This window comes from Selaginella moellendorffii, unplaced genomic scaffold (genome assembly GCF_000143415.4).
Source record: "Selaginella moellendorffii unplaced genomic scaffold, v1.0 SELMOscaffold_21, whole genome shotgun sequence".
Taxonomy (NCBI): Eukaryota; Viridiplantae; Streptophyta; class Lycopodiopsida; order Selaginellales; family Selaginellaceae; genus Selaginella; species Selaginella moellendorffii.
The window spans coordinates 436,969-452,697 of record NW_003314282.1 but is presented as its reverse complement, the minus strand read 5'-3'; the positions used below and the strand labels follow the sequence as shown (position 1 = coordinate 452,697).

At 39.9% G+C, this 15,729-nt stretch overlaps 4 protein-coding genes across 4 annotated transcripts; 1 reads left to right on the top strand and 3 right to left on the bottom strand.

The window, feature by feature from the left end:
* Positions 1–1,716: 1,716 nt before the first annotated feature.
* Positions 1,717–2,373, bottom strand: LOC9637794 (AAA-ATPase At5g40000). Its single transcript, XM_024678389.1, has one exon. The coding sequence runs from the start codon at positions 2,371–2,373 to the stop codon at positions 1,717–1,719; it is 657 nt and encodes a 218-aa protein (XP_024534157.1).
* A 127-nt stretch (positions 2,374–2,500) lies between these two features.
* On the bottom strand, positions 2,501–2,978 carry LOC112347436. The gene is made up of 2 exons (XM_024678292.1): positions 2,720–2,978; positions 2,501–2,663 (listed from the first exon to the last, which is right to left on the bottom strand). The coding sequence occupies exons 1-2, from the start codon at positions 2,966–2,968 to the stop codon at positions 2,553–2,555; spliced, it is 360 nt and encodes a 119-aa protein (XP_024534060.1). The 5' UTR covers positions 2,969–2,978; the 3' UTR covers positions 2,501–2,552.
* Positions 2,979–3,290: 312 nt separating this feature from the next.
* LOC9641379 (glucan endo-1,3-beta-glucosidase 3) lies at positions 3,291–5,183 on the bottom strand. The gene is made up of 5 exons (XM_024678291.1): positions 5,044–5,183; positions 4,888–4,995; positions 3,580–4,824; positions 3,493–3,520; positions 3,291–3,439 (listed from the first exon to the last, which is right to left on the bottom strand). The coding sequence occupies exons 2-5, from the start codon at positions 4,931–4,933 to the stop codon at positions 3,325–3,327; spliced, it is 1,434 nt and encodes a 477-aa protein (XP_024534059.1). The 5' UTR covers positions 4,934–4,995; positions 5,044–5,183; the 3' UTR covers positions 3,291–3,324.
* A 9,024-nt stretch (positions 5,184–14,207) lies between these two features.
* LOC9641378 lies at positions 14,208–15,075 on the top strand. The gene is made up of 2 exons (XM_002973265.2): positions 14,208–14,414; positions 14,466–15,075. The coding sequence occupies exons 1-2, from the start codon at positions 14,339–14,341 to the stop codon at positions 15,011–15,013; spliced, it is 624 nt and encodes a 207-aa protein (XP_002973311.2). The 5' UTR covers positions 14,208–14,338; the 3' UTR covers positions 15,014–15,075.
* Positions 15,076–15,729: the final 654 nt, after the last annotated feature.

Sequence of the window (15,729 nt, the reverse complement as noted above, 5' to 3'; positions counted from 1 at the left end):
AAATATGATTAATTTATAATTGTTTTTTGTGTCTTATGTCTAGGGGCAATAAGTATTCGATTATGATATTTAAATATAAATTAAAATTAATATATATCTTTGTCAGTCGGATTGATTTTATCCACTTACTATAGTTTGCGAAAAGAATTAAAAAAAAAAGTAGTGGGATAAAGTTTTTTAATGATTTTATAGTTTTTAAAATAAATTTTAATAAAATTTTTTTGACACATTTATTCTTATTGCAAAACTATTATTATTATTAATGATTAATTTGACATTTTTAGAAGTATTTCAATACTTTGTATATTTTTAAAAAATTTAAAAATTATTTGTATATTTAAATTAAATAAATTTCTAGATGATTTAAAAATTAAATTTCTCACACTAGAAAATTATAAGCATTTATGGCACTCAAAGAGCTTGTTTCAAGAAAAAAATTCACTTTTTTGGTGGCATCCAAAGTTGGGATGCCATCAAAGAGGAGCAGCTTCCAACAATCTATCTTCCTCTCCCTCCTGGATGACCTAGCCCTGTTGATCTCTTTGGGAAAGACAAAGTTGGCCCATTCTCAACAGGTGCTATGGATGATTGATCAGGCTTCTTGTAGGTACTGGCAGCTGCCATGCATCTGGATCAAAGAATTCCTTGCCCTGGAGTAGTGATCTAGCCGGAGCTGAGATCCAAGTTCCTGGACGAATGTAGGCCAGTTGTCATTTATGGACGGTTTTAGGCTTTTAGCGAGCGAGTAAAATTCATTGACTTTTCATTGAGTGGCTGTGAGCTCAAAAGTGATCAATCCACACCTTACAGAGGAAATGCTAGTGAGCAACACGTGCGAACTCACAGACACAAGTAGAGGTATCAGCAGTGCTTTGTTTTCTTCTTTTCTTCACTGGGTTTTGGGGGATTGGGATTTGTAGAATGGGGAGTTTGCATCCAAGTTGTCCATGGTCATGCCATAATGCTTGTTCAGGTCGTGGAACGTGGCGCGCGCCTCCTCCGGGGACACCTCCGCCATCGACGCCGCCACCCCAAATGCGACACTGGGCGTGCTTGCTTGCGTCGCTGGAGCTCCTTGATCGCCGGACGAACCTCCTCCTCCGCCAAACAAGCCCCCGGACGAACCTCCTCTTCCGCCAACCAAGCCCCCGGACGACAGACCTCCTCCTTCGCCAAAGAAGTCCCGCGCCGACTGACCGAAAGCCTGCCAGACTCCGCTCCCGGACGACTGACCGAAGGGGTGCCCGAAAGTAGGCGGTGGTAAGGGCGATGGTGGAGGCCCAAATCTTGCAGGAAAGGCCGGTTTCTTGCTCTTGAGATGCGCCGCCACCTTCTCGAGCAGCGCATCCGGATTGGAGCCGCTGTTCATTCCCAGCACCAGCGCCAGCAGCTCCCCAACATCCACCTCCATCTCCCGGTCCATCATCAGCCCCTTGATCTCGCCCAGGAGCCTGTGATCCTCCACGCCCAAGTGGAGCTTCACTATCCTCTTGAGCATCTGGAAGCCGCTGGTGTCCATGGCCACGTAGAAATCGATCCGGCCCCGGCAGCCCCGGAAGACGGTGTCCGGCTTAGATTCGTCCGACACGAACACAAAGATCCTCTCGTCCGGAGCCCACAGTCCATCGCTCACATCCAAAACATCCGCCATTTTCACCGTCATGGGCGACGGGCTATCGATCCCATGAACACAGACCACTGCCTTCCTCCCGGTTCTCATAAAGATCTCCTTGAGTTGCGCCTGTTCCCCACCAAGCCAGTGTCGAGATCGTAAACATCGTAGCCGAGCTTGTTGGCTATGGCGGCCACGAGCTGGTCCTTGCCAGTCGCTTGGCGGCCATAAACGAGGTAGCTCCTCTTCCACGCCTTCCCAATGCTCCTGTAGTAATCCCGAGCTCCCGCAAACGCCTCCAGATCCTTGACCAGCTCCTGCTTGAGCTCGGCATCCATGGAGCAATCCAGCGTCTCCAAGCTCGCGGGATGATCGAATTCGCAGCTCGCCCAGCTCATCTCGTGCATACCAGGTGGCCTCACGGTGAAAAGGCGGCGGCGCTTGGAGGCGGTGGTGAGGTGAGAAAAGTAGGCCTGGATCACGTCGTTGGAGCAGTGCGGCGGGAACGCCGCCATGACATAGCGCGATTCATCAGTGGCCACGCCCGTGCTCCACTCGAAATCCAGGCCCTGGAACTTGTCACGCACGGGAAAGCCCGGCTGGAGCCCCAAGATGAGGGGCGTCTTGTCGTCGATCAAGCTCGCCCTGAAGAGCGCCGGCTGCTCCGGATTGACTGTGAGAGAGGAGAGGTAGCTGTTTACGTAATTGTAGAGCGCCCCGCCATCGTTCTCGTACACCACCACGGACCTACTACTCGCCATACCTCTCAAGAACCCTAAACTATTCAAGTCAACTGCGCATTAAACATAAAATTTTACATAAGAAACACGTGGCAAATTTGTCCATGTGGCACAACAGCGTGGCACCGGTCAATGACACGTGACAGGATTTAAAGAACAAAGAGATTAGGATTAATTCGATTCTTCCAGTGCACCAAATGTTACAGCCTCTTCATGCGACGACATGCGCCTCCTACAGTCTCCTCCAACAATGGAATTGGATCTCCCTCCAGACAAAATCCACAATCCTCTAAAGCCATGGAGATCTCAACCTGGGCAACAAGGAATTTTCACCTGACAAGAGAAAGAGAGGGATAAACACGCGTACCAAATCTAGCTCGTCGCATCCCAAAGACTCAAAGGTGTCTTCCTGGTGGACAGCTTCTATTCCACACTGCTCCGCCACACTCTTGATAAGCAGGTCTCGGCCATCGTCCGGGAATGGCATGTAGAGCGATCTGGGTCGGCTGGCTTGCAGTGGTTGCATCGATACCACGCGGCTGCTGGCTGACCTGGTCGCGCTCAAGCGCAACTTGGGAAGACTGGCAACCAGAGGCACTGGCGGGAGACGCTGCATTTCGACCCTAATTTACTTTGATCAACTAAACCTCTGGCTTTGACCACGCGTGTCAAAGCCAAAGACAATATCCACGATTCACAACCTGGATTTCTTTCGCGCCTGTTCGATACGGGTGAAAAACTCGAGAAGCTTTGCGGGGAGAAGCGATTTACGAGCTGTACGACATTGCTCCAATCGTGGAGGAGTCCGCAAGGACTTCCGAAAGCACCTCGACTTCGAAGTTGCTTTGAATCAATAGGAGCTGAGAGAAACAAGTGCAAGCACGTAGCTAGTTTAGTTTTGAGCTCTGGAAACATGGAAAATGGAAGGACTCACATCGTGTAGCGAAAGGAAGGTAATGCATCAAAATTGTTTTAGCTCCAGAAAAGAGCAACCGAAAGAAACAAGAGTCCAGTGCTCGGCGGAATCTTAAATGATTGTCCAAAACTTCTTGTCACATTGGGGGATGTTGTATTCTGCTGTGGAACACTGGAACCACAAACGAAAGATTAGACAACCATGTAACGAAATGCAACACTTACATTGTAGGAAATCGACACTGTCCATGACCTGGGAAGCAAAGAGATTACAATTAACACAACAAGAAACTGTGAAGGCGGTTAACTTACTTGGATCCGTGAAAGTAACTGTGGCCACTCCAGCGAAGTCGCAGCTCCCTGGTGCCATCATCGCCTTCTGGTAGTACTTATTGAAGGCATAGCTTGCGTGATCCAAAACCGTGTCCGGGAAGTAGCATTGCTGTCCTGGTTGAAGCTGGCTACAATCGGCCCGACCCTGTCCACAGGCGTAGTCCAGTGCCGCTTGTAAACTGCTGGTGCTCATGCCTTCCTTGGCAATACACCAGGATGGAACTCTGGTACCATTGCCACTCGCTAAGCTCGCCCCAGTCAAGTCGACGGTGTAGACTGGAGTCTGGTCCGGATAAAACAGCCCGTAGTTCTTCTCTGACGTCGCGCCTTGCCGCATGTCCTCGTTGAAGAGCTCGTACATATAGGCATTCATGGCGAGACCGGGTCTGCGAGGAGTTCCAGTGTTGTTGAGGATGTGCCTCACAAAGTTACTCGCATAAGTCGCAGCATTGTCGAGCGAGACCGCCACCTCCGCAGGATCACCTCTCGATGGCCACCCCGTCTCACTCACCACCAGCGGCATGCCTGTGAAGTTGAGAGCCGCCATAGCACTGTACACCCCATCGATGACCGTCTCAAAGAGGTTCGTGTAGAGGAGATTGGTGCTGGAGTCGATCTGTCCCGAGTTGGGACGGAAGAGGGCGAAGTCGATGGACATGGTCTGCTGGTTCTGCGCGTAGATCGCCAGAGGATAGAAGTTGAGCATGAAGTAGGAACTCGAGTCGGCCAGGAAGTCGAGCATCGGCCTCATGACAGTCTCCGCGTAGCTCTGATTGAAAACCGCCGCCGACGGAGGAAACCAGTTCTGGATGACCGCAGTTCCATGCGGTGTGGAGACTTTCACTTGGTCGTCGAGGTTGGCGGCCACGAGAGCAGCATGAATGTACCTCATGGTAGAAACCAGCGAGGCAGCAGCACTGGAGTAATCCGTGAGAACTTGGCTGCCCACAACAATCCCTGTGATGTTGGTACCTGGGAGATAAGTCATGACGTTCTTCTTCACCCAGTCCACCGCCGAGGCATTGGATTTTCCCACGCTGAGGATCTCCTCGTTTGGAATCCCGACGAGCACCTGGATGTTGGATCCGGCGAATGCCTGGAGGAGCCCCGCGTCGGTGTCAAAGATCCGGACGTGGGAGATTTGCTGCCTCTGCAGGAAATCCACCACTTGCTGTGGAGTGGGCAAATTGTCGCCATCGGTGCCGTAGTTCACACCCACGAATGCTGCCAAAGCACGGAAAGATTGTTCACAGCTTTTAGGGCGAGCGAGAGGAAAACAGAGCCTACCCGAGCAGGAACTAGCCAAGAACACGATCAAGAAGCCGACGATCATCTCCAGCTTCTCCGATACCGCGGCGTCGTCATTGGAATCGCGTCATCGAGGAGGAGAGTCGCCTGGAATCACATGGAAAATGTGAAGAACAGCTCGAGAATCGAAAATACCTGATCTGATGAGGACGAAAACACGATCCCAGGGGCGCTACGCCGCCAAGGATTCCTCGCGCACCTAGAACATTTGAATCGATCGACTCTGACGAGTCCCTTGCAACAACGCTAGAGGCCTCCTTTAGGGCTGTGGGCTAAAAAATACCTCCAATCCAAGGAAAACAATAGGAATGTGGGCTACCTGCGAGTGACGTGCTACCGCCGGGTGGTGGAAGATTCGGTCATCTGAACAAAGATTCGAGTAGATCTCACCGTTAGTTGCCTTCCCATCCAACGGCCATGAGGGCAACGAGGATTCAAAATAAAGCGCGGCATGTACGAATGCCTAGAGTAGCTGCTATAGCAATGATTTCTCCCTCACTATCACCACGATGGAAAACATGACACGTGACAAACCACCTGGGAAACTCTAAATGAAATTGATTCTATTTCTAATTACGGTTATTAGCTATTTAAAATTGTCTTTTAGCCTTAGTGTTCGAAAAAATCAAATTAAATAAATAAAATAAATCTCTGTAACAAATATTCTATTAATATATTTAAACACTAATAACTATAAAGAATTTATGTATATTAAGTAAGATGTCCTGCAAAATAAATAAATAAATTTCAATTTCAATTTTATCCAGGGTACCCATCTTTATCACTTTTACAAGCTCAATAAAAAATAGTGAAACAAATGAATGTAAATAAAATATTTCATCAACACAAAAATAAAGAAAACACAAAACAAAAAACATACCAGCTATCTAGGGTAAATTACATTAAATTTTACTTGAGAATTTCAGTGTATACTATGTTAATTATATAGAAGCATTTATCAAATGAAATTAGATTGTCTTCATTAAAAGGTTGGAAGTATTTGTACATGAAGTTATTTAACTGATATATACCTTGGAAAGAAAAATATAAAGTTGGTTATATTTGAAGAGAGATATGACTATTCTAATATTTTATCACTATTGCCAATTTTGATAAGCCATTTTATAAAATAAATATGATATTTTCATAAACACATATTTTATATTAGTGAAAGTGTTTTAAAAATAACTACAGTTAATTATTTTAATAAAGCTTGAATGATAGAGCTTTTATAGTCATGAGTCACAATAAAAATAATTTGATAAAAGAAATATCTAGAATTATATTTGAGATATTTTAAACATTTCAAAAACTTTACTATAATTAAAAAAATTACATATGAAATATATATTATTTTTAATCTATATTTAAATAAAATTCATGGAAATCTTAGGGTTAATATGTACTATTAGTTCGATCATTTTACAATGATTATGACATATCATTTTTGGGATGATGTTCAATGTTTGTATAAGTTTCCTACATATTTCCAAAGGACAGTGCTACAATTGTATAATGGTTTAAGCATAATCACTTGTGTGGATTGAAGCACTCTCCCATATGTTTTTAAATGCACATTTGGACATGTTAATAATTATGATGATGCCTTTTAACAATTACATCATCTTTATCAAGGGTTATCTAAAACAGTGATGTAATTTAGCATTCATTTGTAAAACCTCTTGCTTCTTGCAGAGCTAAATATATTAAAGCAAATTAAATTAGAAATGTTGTGATCAGCATTTTATCAAAATTTTATAGAACTTGTGTATATATTTGTTCTAACCACCTTTGACAATACTCTTTTCTTAGCACAATATTATGAAATATTGCTTCTTTCACTTCTCACTGCACATTTTTTAACTCCACTTCCTATGAGAAATGGTCCTATTCCAATTGAGGTTGATGTTACTGCCTGACTTCAAGGATAAGAGCGTGGACATAATCATGGCCATAATGTCCGCTGTTGGGCATGTGATAAAGTTAGTCATACTTCAATATTGTCAATGTTTTTCGAATTGGCAACCTCTATTTCCTAGGTGGAGACCTTAGTATTAACAATGTTCTATTGGTGGTACTACAATGGAAAGGCTTGACACTGAGATGCTTATAAGAAATGAGAGTCATATGAGTCACATTTGTACAAATAAATCAATGACTCTTTCATTTTTCTTTCGGGAGTATCATTAAGGGGTTTACTCAACATCAGTTCATTTAGTGTTTACTTTCCAAGCTCGTTTTTATAACAACATATCTTCTATTATTCTATCCATGTAGGTTAATATAGGCTTGAATTTATCTTCTATTACTCAGCATGTTACCACACGTTACCATCTATATTTACATTGTGCGGCAGAGCTAGTTTTCATTCTTTATTGCAATAGTAATACACACTTATGTCCATGGGATGAAGCGGACCTATTTATACATGTGGGCAATCTTGAGTTTAAGTTGTAGTCATTGCAGGTGATGCCAAATCAAGCTTTTGACTTCATCTTTGGTATAGATTGGTTGCGGTGCAATCATGCCAAGTGTGACTTTGAAACTTCTCCTATTTTTTTCATACTTTCTTATATTTTTTTAATTCCTCTCACTTTTGTTCCTTTTTGTTTCTTTGCTTCTACCCTTGATTCTATCACTTTTGTCTCCTCATTACTTCCTCCTATATTTCTGTTTTATTCCTCTATTCCCTCTTTAGACCCCTTTGACAATTTTTGTGTTGTAATGGTTCACCAATTTGACTTGTTATCTAGGGCCAAGAGTCATCTTATTCTAACTGAGAATGTTTGTCCAATCAAGATTTCTATTCGTCGTCGATCACCAAAAGAGATCAAAATTTTACGTGCAAATATCAAAGAGATATTGGAAAAATGTGTTATTTGAAAGTCATAAAGTCCTTAGGCATATGAACCTTAACTTGTGACGAAGTTTAATGGGAGTATTTGTTTCTGCATTAATTATCGTCCGTTAAACGAAGTGACAATTCTAGATGTGTACCTTCTTCCTCATATTACTGATCTTGTAGATCGTCTGAGGAGAAACTGTTAATTCACTAAGTTAAATCATACTTTTGGGTATTAGCAAATCCCCATGTCTAAGGAAGATATTCCCAAGACTGTTTTTTATACATCATTTGGTTTGTATGAGTTTTTGGTGATACTGTTTGGTTTAAACAATACTTTAGTGACTTTTCAGTAGATGATGGACAAAGTTTTCTACAGTATGCCAAAGGTGATTGCTGACTTTATCGATAGATGTCTTAATCCACTTGATGTATTCCCAATTGAAATATTAAAATATAAAATGCCTTAACAATAAATGTGAGACCATTATTTGAGAGTATTAGGAATGCTAGAACACTATTCAATTGAGTAGGAAGTATCTAACAACAATTGCAAATACACTAGCAAAAGTGCTGATTTCCACCCAATGAGTGAAATAGTCAGAAGCAATAATGAAATACTTATTGCTAGTAGTCAACCATAAAGGCCCCATCATATTAAACGCCACTAACTCAAACAGATAGAAAATTGCAATTGACTCTAATTGTCCTTTCACAACATGAGGGAGAGTATTATATGAGCTTGGCACCAAACATAACTATACACATACTGGATAATATCACATTGCATCTTTAGTGAATAGAAAAACTTTTGCAACTTCTCAATCATATGATAATGTTTCATATACCCACTTAAAATAAGAGAATCATAATAGGTATAGAGAGAGCGTGGAATAAAGATTGAAGGTACCATCAGCCATAAATGATCATTAAAATCCTTCCTTATAAAATAAAGGTCTTCTTTAAAGTGATTTTGAAAATGTAACTACCAAAATAACAAGTCATTAACAAGTGATGTAAAATTTTCAAACCCATCAAAAAGCCTTTGGATTTATAAATTCACCTTTTAAGTTTCATAAACCTTATCAAGAGAAGGTAAATCTTGCTCTGCACCTTATGAACACTAAACATCAAGTATAATAATTGTTAACAATATAGAATCTTTGTTTAGAAAATCCATAAATGCTAAAATAATAGAATCGTGAAAAATATGAGAAAAGAGCGAGGAAGGAAGAAGAGCTCAAGAATTCTATAGCCATAGAATGCCCCGAACAATGAACAACCTTGAAATCATATAACCCACCAAATAGCATAACCAATTAAATTCTTTCACTTTAACAATAAAGTAGCTGTAACATTATCACCTTTTAGTAATGTCTAAGAACCATGTTTTTGCAAATATGACTTTAAGTATCAAAAGATACTTGTCAACTAACCGTTACAAACACTCTCTCCTTACTATCATAACAATAGGAGGTTGGTACAGTTAGTTCTTTTTATAGTTTTCACTTGAGCTAGTTGAGAAACTAGTCAATGCATATGTACTTAAATCGGATAAACATAAAGTAGAAACCTTTATGTGTTTCTTGCTGAGTATACTCAATCTGGTTTGAGAAACTCATATCATTAGCTTACCCCCATGATATTGAGTCTAGTCCCTCAATATTGTAACTTACTTTATTTGCCAAACACTTTGCTATATGTGTTAGTCCCATTTTAGTTTCATATGCTATTTATGGTAAGTGTTTAGATCCACTCAAGAGGCATATCTATGGAATATAGAAAGTGTTCTGAACTCTATAATGTTATTTTTGCACCCTAATTTGCAATCTAACACTATTCTATATTTAGTAAGTTTCACATTTATTCCAAAGATTAACTCTTAGGAGTTGCTAATTCTTCAATCTTTGGTTTTCTTAAAAAATTTGACTCTATATATAACACTTCATCATGCTGATCAATTAAGTATTTATTAGACCTCCTAGTTTGGATGAACCTTCTGAAAAACCCAACTAAGAGCCTCTTATCCACTTGCTAGAATTCATCTGTTACCAATATAAGGCAAGTTCATTTGTTTTTGTCTTTATCATTTTTTAGCTATGTTCTAAAAGGCATTGTTCTTATCTCTTCTTTATGAGTAGATTACCAACAATCATGGCCATGTATTACAATGCAACACAAACCTTGTCCTCTATTAGAAAATATCTTGTTGTGCTTTGGTAGTGGGTGTGGAGCTTAGTTTTGATAATTTTGCTCCCATTGAACATTCTTTATGCTTAATTTCTTTGGCTTGGAGCTTCATTAGTTTGTTGGGACGTTCAATAGGAGCTGAGGTTTGCAAGCATGGTTTACTCATAAGTTAGACTAATTTAATAGGATGTTGTGTAGATTCATCCATGCTAGGATGGTTCTAGACTGTCCATTTTCCAACTTGTTTGAGTTTGTAGACGTGTAAAAATAATTAAACTTCTTAAGTTTATTGTAAGTGATGACATTTTACCTAGACATTATAAAGGTTTGTTGAGTAATGCAAAGAGTTTTACATAGATACTGTTAAATATTTGGTGCAGTATTTTGGAGTTTTCTTTGTTAACTTCAATTTGCAAAATTAATAGAAAGACATGGATATCATTAAGTTTGAGGAAGCAACTCTGCAAAGATGGACCACCTCCTTCTTGTATACATGCTGCTAATGTTAATTGCTTTGTAAATTAACTCCTCACTGTCACAAATATTTTCTAAATTTTCTAAGGCAGGCAAAATTGTGCATGCTCTCACATCTCTAGCTCTATATCAAATGCCTTTGATGATTTATGGCAAGGAGAAACTTGCATGAGAGCATAAAAACTTAGAGGCAAATTCATTAATTAAACTAGTTTTTATCTTTATCATTTTTGGTTACTCTTCTTTAAGTTATCAATAGTCCTAACCACATACTGTAGCCATTAGATACCTTATCCTCTACTTTTACCAATTTATTGTCATAGAAACAAATTTTTCCATAAGAATTTATTCATTCTTAACTCTATTTTTTTATCTTTGGTTATAGCTTTGATTGAATTAGTACTAATGAAGCTATTTGACTTTCCCATTCATGATTACTTTTCATGCTTCTTTAGAAGTTTGGACATTTTTAGATAATTGACTTTGGCTATGAGTTTAACATTTTTTCCTAGCCCTCTTGCCAACTTCTTGGATGTTTAAGTTATCTTCCATATTCCATAAGTTCCAAGGTGACTGACTTATCATATTTGTTCTAGCCACAAGTATATTCTAATTATTTGAATACTTATCTAAGAGGATTATACACTTTATTTTTCTCCTTTTAATCTAACTAAAAAAAGAGTAATTATTTGATGAAAAACCTTTAATAGCTATTTTATCCCCATTTATCCCCCAAGGTCCACAGTGATAATATATTTAAATCTCATTTTATAATCACATACACTATAATGAAACAAGGGATTGGAGGTGCTTAAGTGCATGATTTGGGGTTCTAGATTGGGATGCCTTACCTAACCTCAAGTGTTTGAGCTCTAAGCCTTTTGATCTTGGTTGTTCAAACTCTAAATACTTGAGTAGTTTTAGCAAAACCTTTTGTATTGGAATTGTAATTCAATTTTCTAAATTCTATTTGAAAAAATACTATGAATTGATATTTGTTGATTGGAGCACAAATTTAGAGGATCAAACCTATCTTAAAAGGAGATAGAGAGTTTGTCAAAAAGTGGTGGAATCAAAATCATATCCAATTTATTGGCCAAAATAATCTTGCTAAGTAAAGAGGAAAGCAAAAGAAAAGTTAAAGGGGAAGAAGAATTAATATGATCCAGATGGGGTCAATAGAAATGAGAGCCATTGAAGCTTTGTTGAGTCATGCTAATAGCTCTAGGAATTTCTCTCCTATTATGCTTTAACTCCAAAAATGTTTGTTTACCATAGGAAAGATAGAGCAAATTGTTTCACTCTAGACAGTTCATCTCAAATCAATCCTTAGTAAGAGTTTTTGCAAATGCTTTTCCTTGTGTAGCATGAATTTTGCATTGGCTAGCAAGATATGAGACTAGTATCGTTACCTGGCAACCTTGAAGTCCTAGTTCTTGCAGTTGCTTATAGACTTGGAACTTTACTTTACACTTTGAGTGCAGACATATTTCATATTGACCAACATGTGGGAAATGCATCAAGATCTTTGACATTCCTACATGTCTTCAAACTAGATTTGTGAGGAGTTCCAGTGTTGTTAAAGGATGTGCCTCACAAAATTCCTTGCATAAGTAATAGAATATTTAGGCAACACCTCCACATTCTTGGTATAAGTAGCAGAATATTTAAGTAACACCTCCACATCCACAGGATCACCTCAAGATGGCCACTCTATCTCATTCACTTCATAGCACTATAGAGCCCATCGGTCTCAAAGACGTTAGTGTAGAAGAAATTAGTGCTAGAGTCTATTTGTAAAGAGTTGGAAATGATTGTGACTGAAACTTGTACATTGCTCTTTATGCAGTCTTCGGTTGAGGCATTATGCTAAGCATTTACTCATGTGAAATTCAGATGAATTAATAAGAATAATAGCACAAAATAATGTTTTAGGCGAGAGAGTAAAGATACATTAGACTGGAGCTAGCTAGTACTTTGACTACAGCACTATTGAGCCATGAGCAAGATTCATTGTTGATTCCCTAGATTTGGAAATAATTTAGTGCAAGCAGTAATAAAAATTTAGTGATACTTAATAGTAATTGATCAATTTGTAATTAGAAGAGAAGTTGATATTAATGAATCCAGATGAGTATTCATCACACATTAAGATAAGCCATATATTGTTTTAATGATCATATGCAGTGACTTTGTATTCTTTTTCTTGCTCCTTTGTTGCAATTTTTTGGCACTCCAGGCAATCCAACAATCCTTGGATGGGCAATCCAACATGTGCATAGTCTAACTCTAATATTTCATATAAAACTCTAGAAACCATTAGATAGTAGAATATTATAAATTATAAATATAATATTAATCTAAATGAATATAGAGTTAGATAGTAGAATATTCTAAAATATCCAAGCATATTCTAGGTATATGTGCTCCTCTATAAATTTAAACATGGTCAAAAATATTTTTAGCTTGATTGTTTTATTTATTTATTTTACAATATAATTAAAGTATAATGATTAACTTTCATTACAATTTATAAATATATCATGGAATAAATAATAATATATCAATTGCACTACGTATTAACTATATTATAAAGCTCTTATTTGCTCTTTACCCTTATATAAGTCGATAAATATGTCATAAAATGGTGTATAACATTTTTATCTTATTGTAATTTTAATCCCATAAATGTAATAAAATTAATTTCATCATCCAAACTTCTAGAGCATCACATCCTTATTGTTTGTGTGTCTTAGAGCATCATATCTGGGCTTTTGAATCTCCTGCAAGCGTCCACCATGCTCCCACAGGTCAAGTACACAAGGCAGTCCCATATTTCTAGCGATTGAGTTTGCTACAATGGCTAGGATTGGAAATATTTTCAGAAATTTCATGGCTTCCGCAGTCATGGAACAGAACACTTTATCGGGCTACAAGTATACCATCTCTCAAGACACGAATTTCTTATCTGGCATCCACATTTTCAAAATGCCTTTATTGGGCATACACTGTAAAAATTACGTTCTAGCAGGCTGCCTGCTATGTCATGTTGTAAATCAAAATGATTTTCTTCATCTGCAAACCTTTCTTACGCGTTATTCCTTTTAGGACACTTGATCCCGCTGTCGTCAAGAAAAACCATAGTCTAGTCCAGATGCCCATTGTGGGCATACGCAGAAAAGATGGAGTTTTTGGAGATGAATTTGCTTCAAACATGGCTCCAGTGTATTGTTTGAATTATCAAACAAAGAAGTGACGACATTCCCTGGTCCACAAGAACAATGTTTGCGTCACGATGTCGAGTTCCACATGACCGTGCTGCTACGAAAGAAGACAGGTTTCATGCTCCGAGGATCTTCTTGATCATGGATTCTAGAGCAGCAGAGCTATGCTTCGCCGCCTTACTTATCGATTCATTCCAGCGTCTTTTATGCGCCTCAACCATGAATTTTAAGCAGGATCCTTGAACACCAGAGGATGGAGCGAGCAACAAGGAACCCCTGGAAGAGGATATAAGAAAACACTTTGCAATCTAGAGAAAGAAAGCATAGCCATTCAGTGCTTTAATCGAGGCGGGATCACCTCCAGGCATTGTGGATGAATCTCTAAATTTCCAGGAGATTGATTGACATTTCGATTGCATTTGCCCGACACGAATTGCCCGTTGCAGTTTAGCGCTGATATGGGTGGTCTCACACATCAGCTATGACCTTTTCTAATAGCCGTCGGATGAGATACAGTCAAGGATATATTTGGGGAAAGGACAATCTAAGTTACCCTATGGAGCAGGGTTTGTTGAGCCCAAATGGTGAGTATGATCTTGCTGATATCTACGAGAGTTGGAACCTCAGTGGGCACTGGATTATACGGCGCCAGTTCTTGATAAATCTTGTTAGTCATTGCTTCACTATATATGCGTTCTATATGGGTGCCATATTTTGGCCCCCTGAGTTCCCTGAAGGAAGCGGAGCTTCTGCTTTGGTTCCCGTCTTCTTATCATGTAAGTGTTTCACTGTTTTCTCTCTCGAGACTGACAAGTGCGTCCATGCAGTATTTTTCTATGGCCTTTTGGGTCGAAAGAAAAGTAATGCATATGGTTTTCTTGTTGGAGGCACCAGCGGTTTTCTCAGTGGTGTGTGTTCCATAATGAGCACAAATCAATGGGTGATGCTTCTGCTGCTGGCGATATCATGCTGTGGACTTCTTACTCCGGTAATACAACTTCCTGACAAATGGTATGACGGGCCCGGAGTGTTCAAGTTCATAGTGGTGTACCTGACGAAGATTACGAGTTACATGGCTGCCTGTGTTTTGGGCACCGTTGCTCCACTGCTGGGATGGCATAGACAAGCCCTTTTACTTGTGGGATCGATCGCTGCAATTGTCCAGGGGACGCTGATTCATTTCTACATGTTGCAGTCTCCACTAGAAATGCTATTTGGTCGCTCCGATAGGTTGGTAGAAATGGATATGGATGAGCGGCTTGCTGTGCGCCAAGAGAAGACCATTGAAGCTTTGAGGGAGTTTGCCAAGGCTACAGGGAATACTTTACCAAAAAATCTGAAGAGCTTCATAAAACCTCAGAGTTGTCATATCTGAGCGAATTGTCTAGATGAGAGGCTAGAAAATTGTCTTTTATGAGAGGCTGAACCAATAAATTTATGGTTAGTTTCGTAAGCTTTCCCACTCTTAGAAAGGTAGACATAGTCCTAAAATGACAAAATTGAATAACCGCATCTCCCTGTCTTACCTTTGAAATCTTCCCTGGTATTTTCCAAGTTCTCTTTCTCCAATCTGGAAAAAACAACTCGCGCTAACGGCTTTCTGAATGATGTATGATAACGCAGATTTCCGACTCATAGAGCTCCAGATGTGCGTGGACAATTTCATCGAGCCGTGCATGTCAGCATGTCTGAGTAGCACAGACATGCAGCGTCGATCAGCTTGGCCAGGCGGCTCGTCCTGTAATCCCCAACAGTTAGTCGACGTGGCTGACCCCTCGAATGGTTTGCCTGCTCCTAAATGTTTCCTGTTTCCATTTCTGCTACTGCCACTAGACTGGAATCACGATCGAATAAACGTTCCACTCAAGATCTTCCACGAGTAACTCTTGGTTTTACTTCCTCTTCTCGAGAGCTATTGCAACTCCTCGTGGTTCTAAGCGTGACAAGGGACTTCTTCGTGGAACAAGTTAACGTCACAGGTTCCATGCGCTCTCGAGAAGACAGGTCCGAAGAAGGCTGACTTTGGGAGGTTCTTCGTCTTCTCTCCACCACCTGAGAGGCTTGCTTCTGCTGTTGAGCATCGAAAAAGTA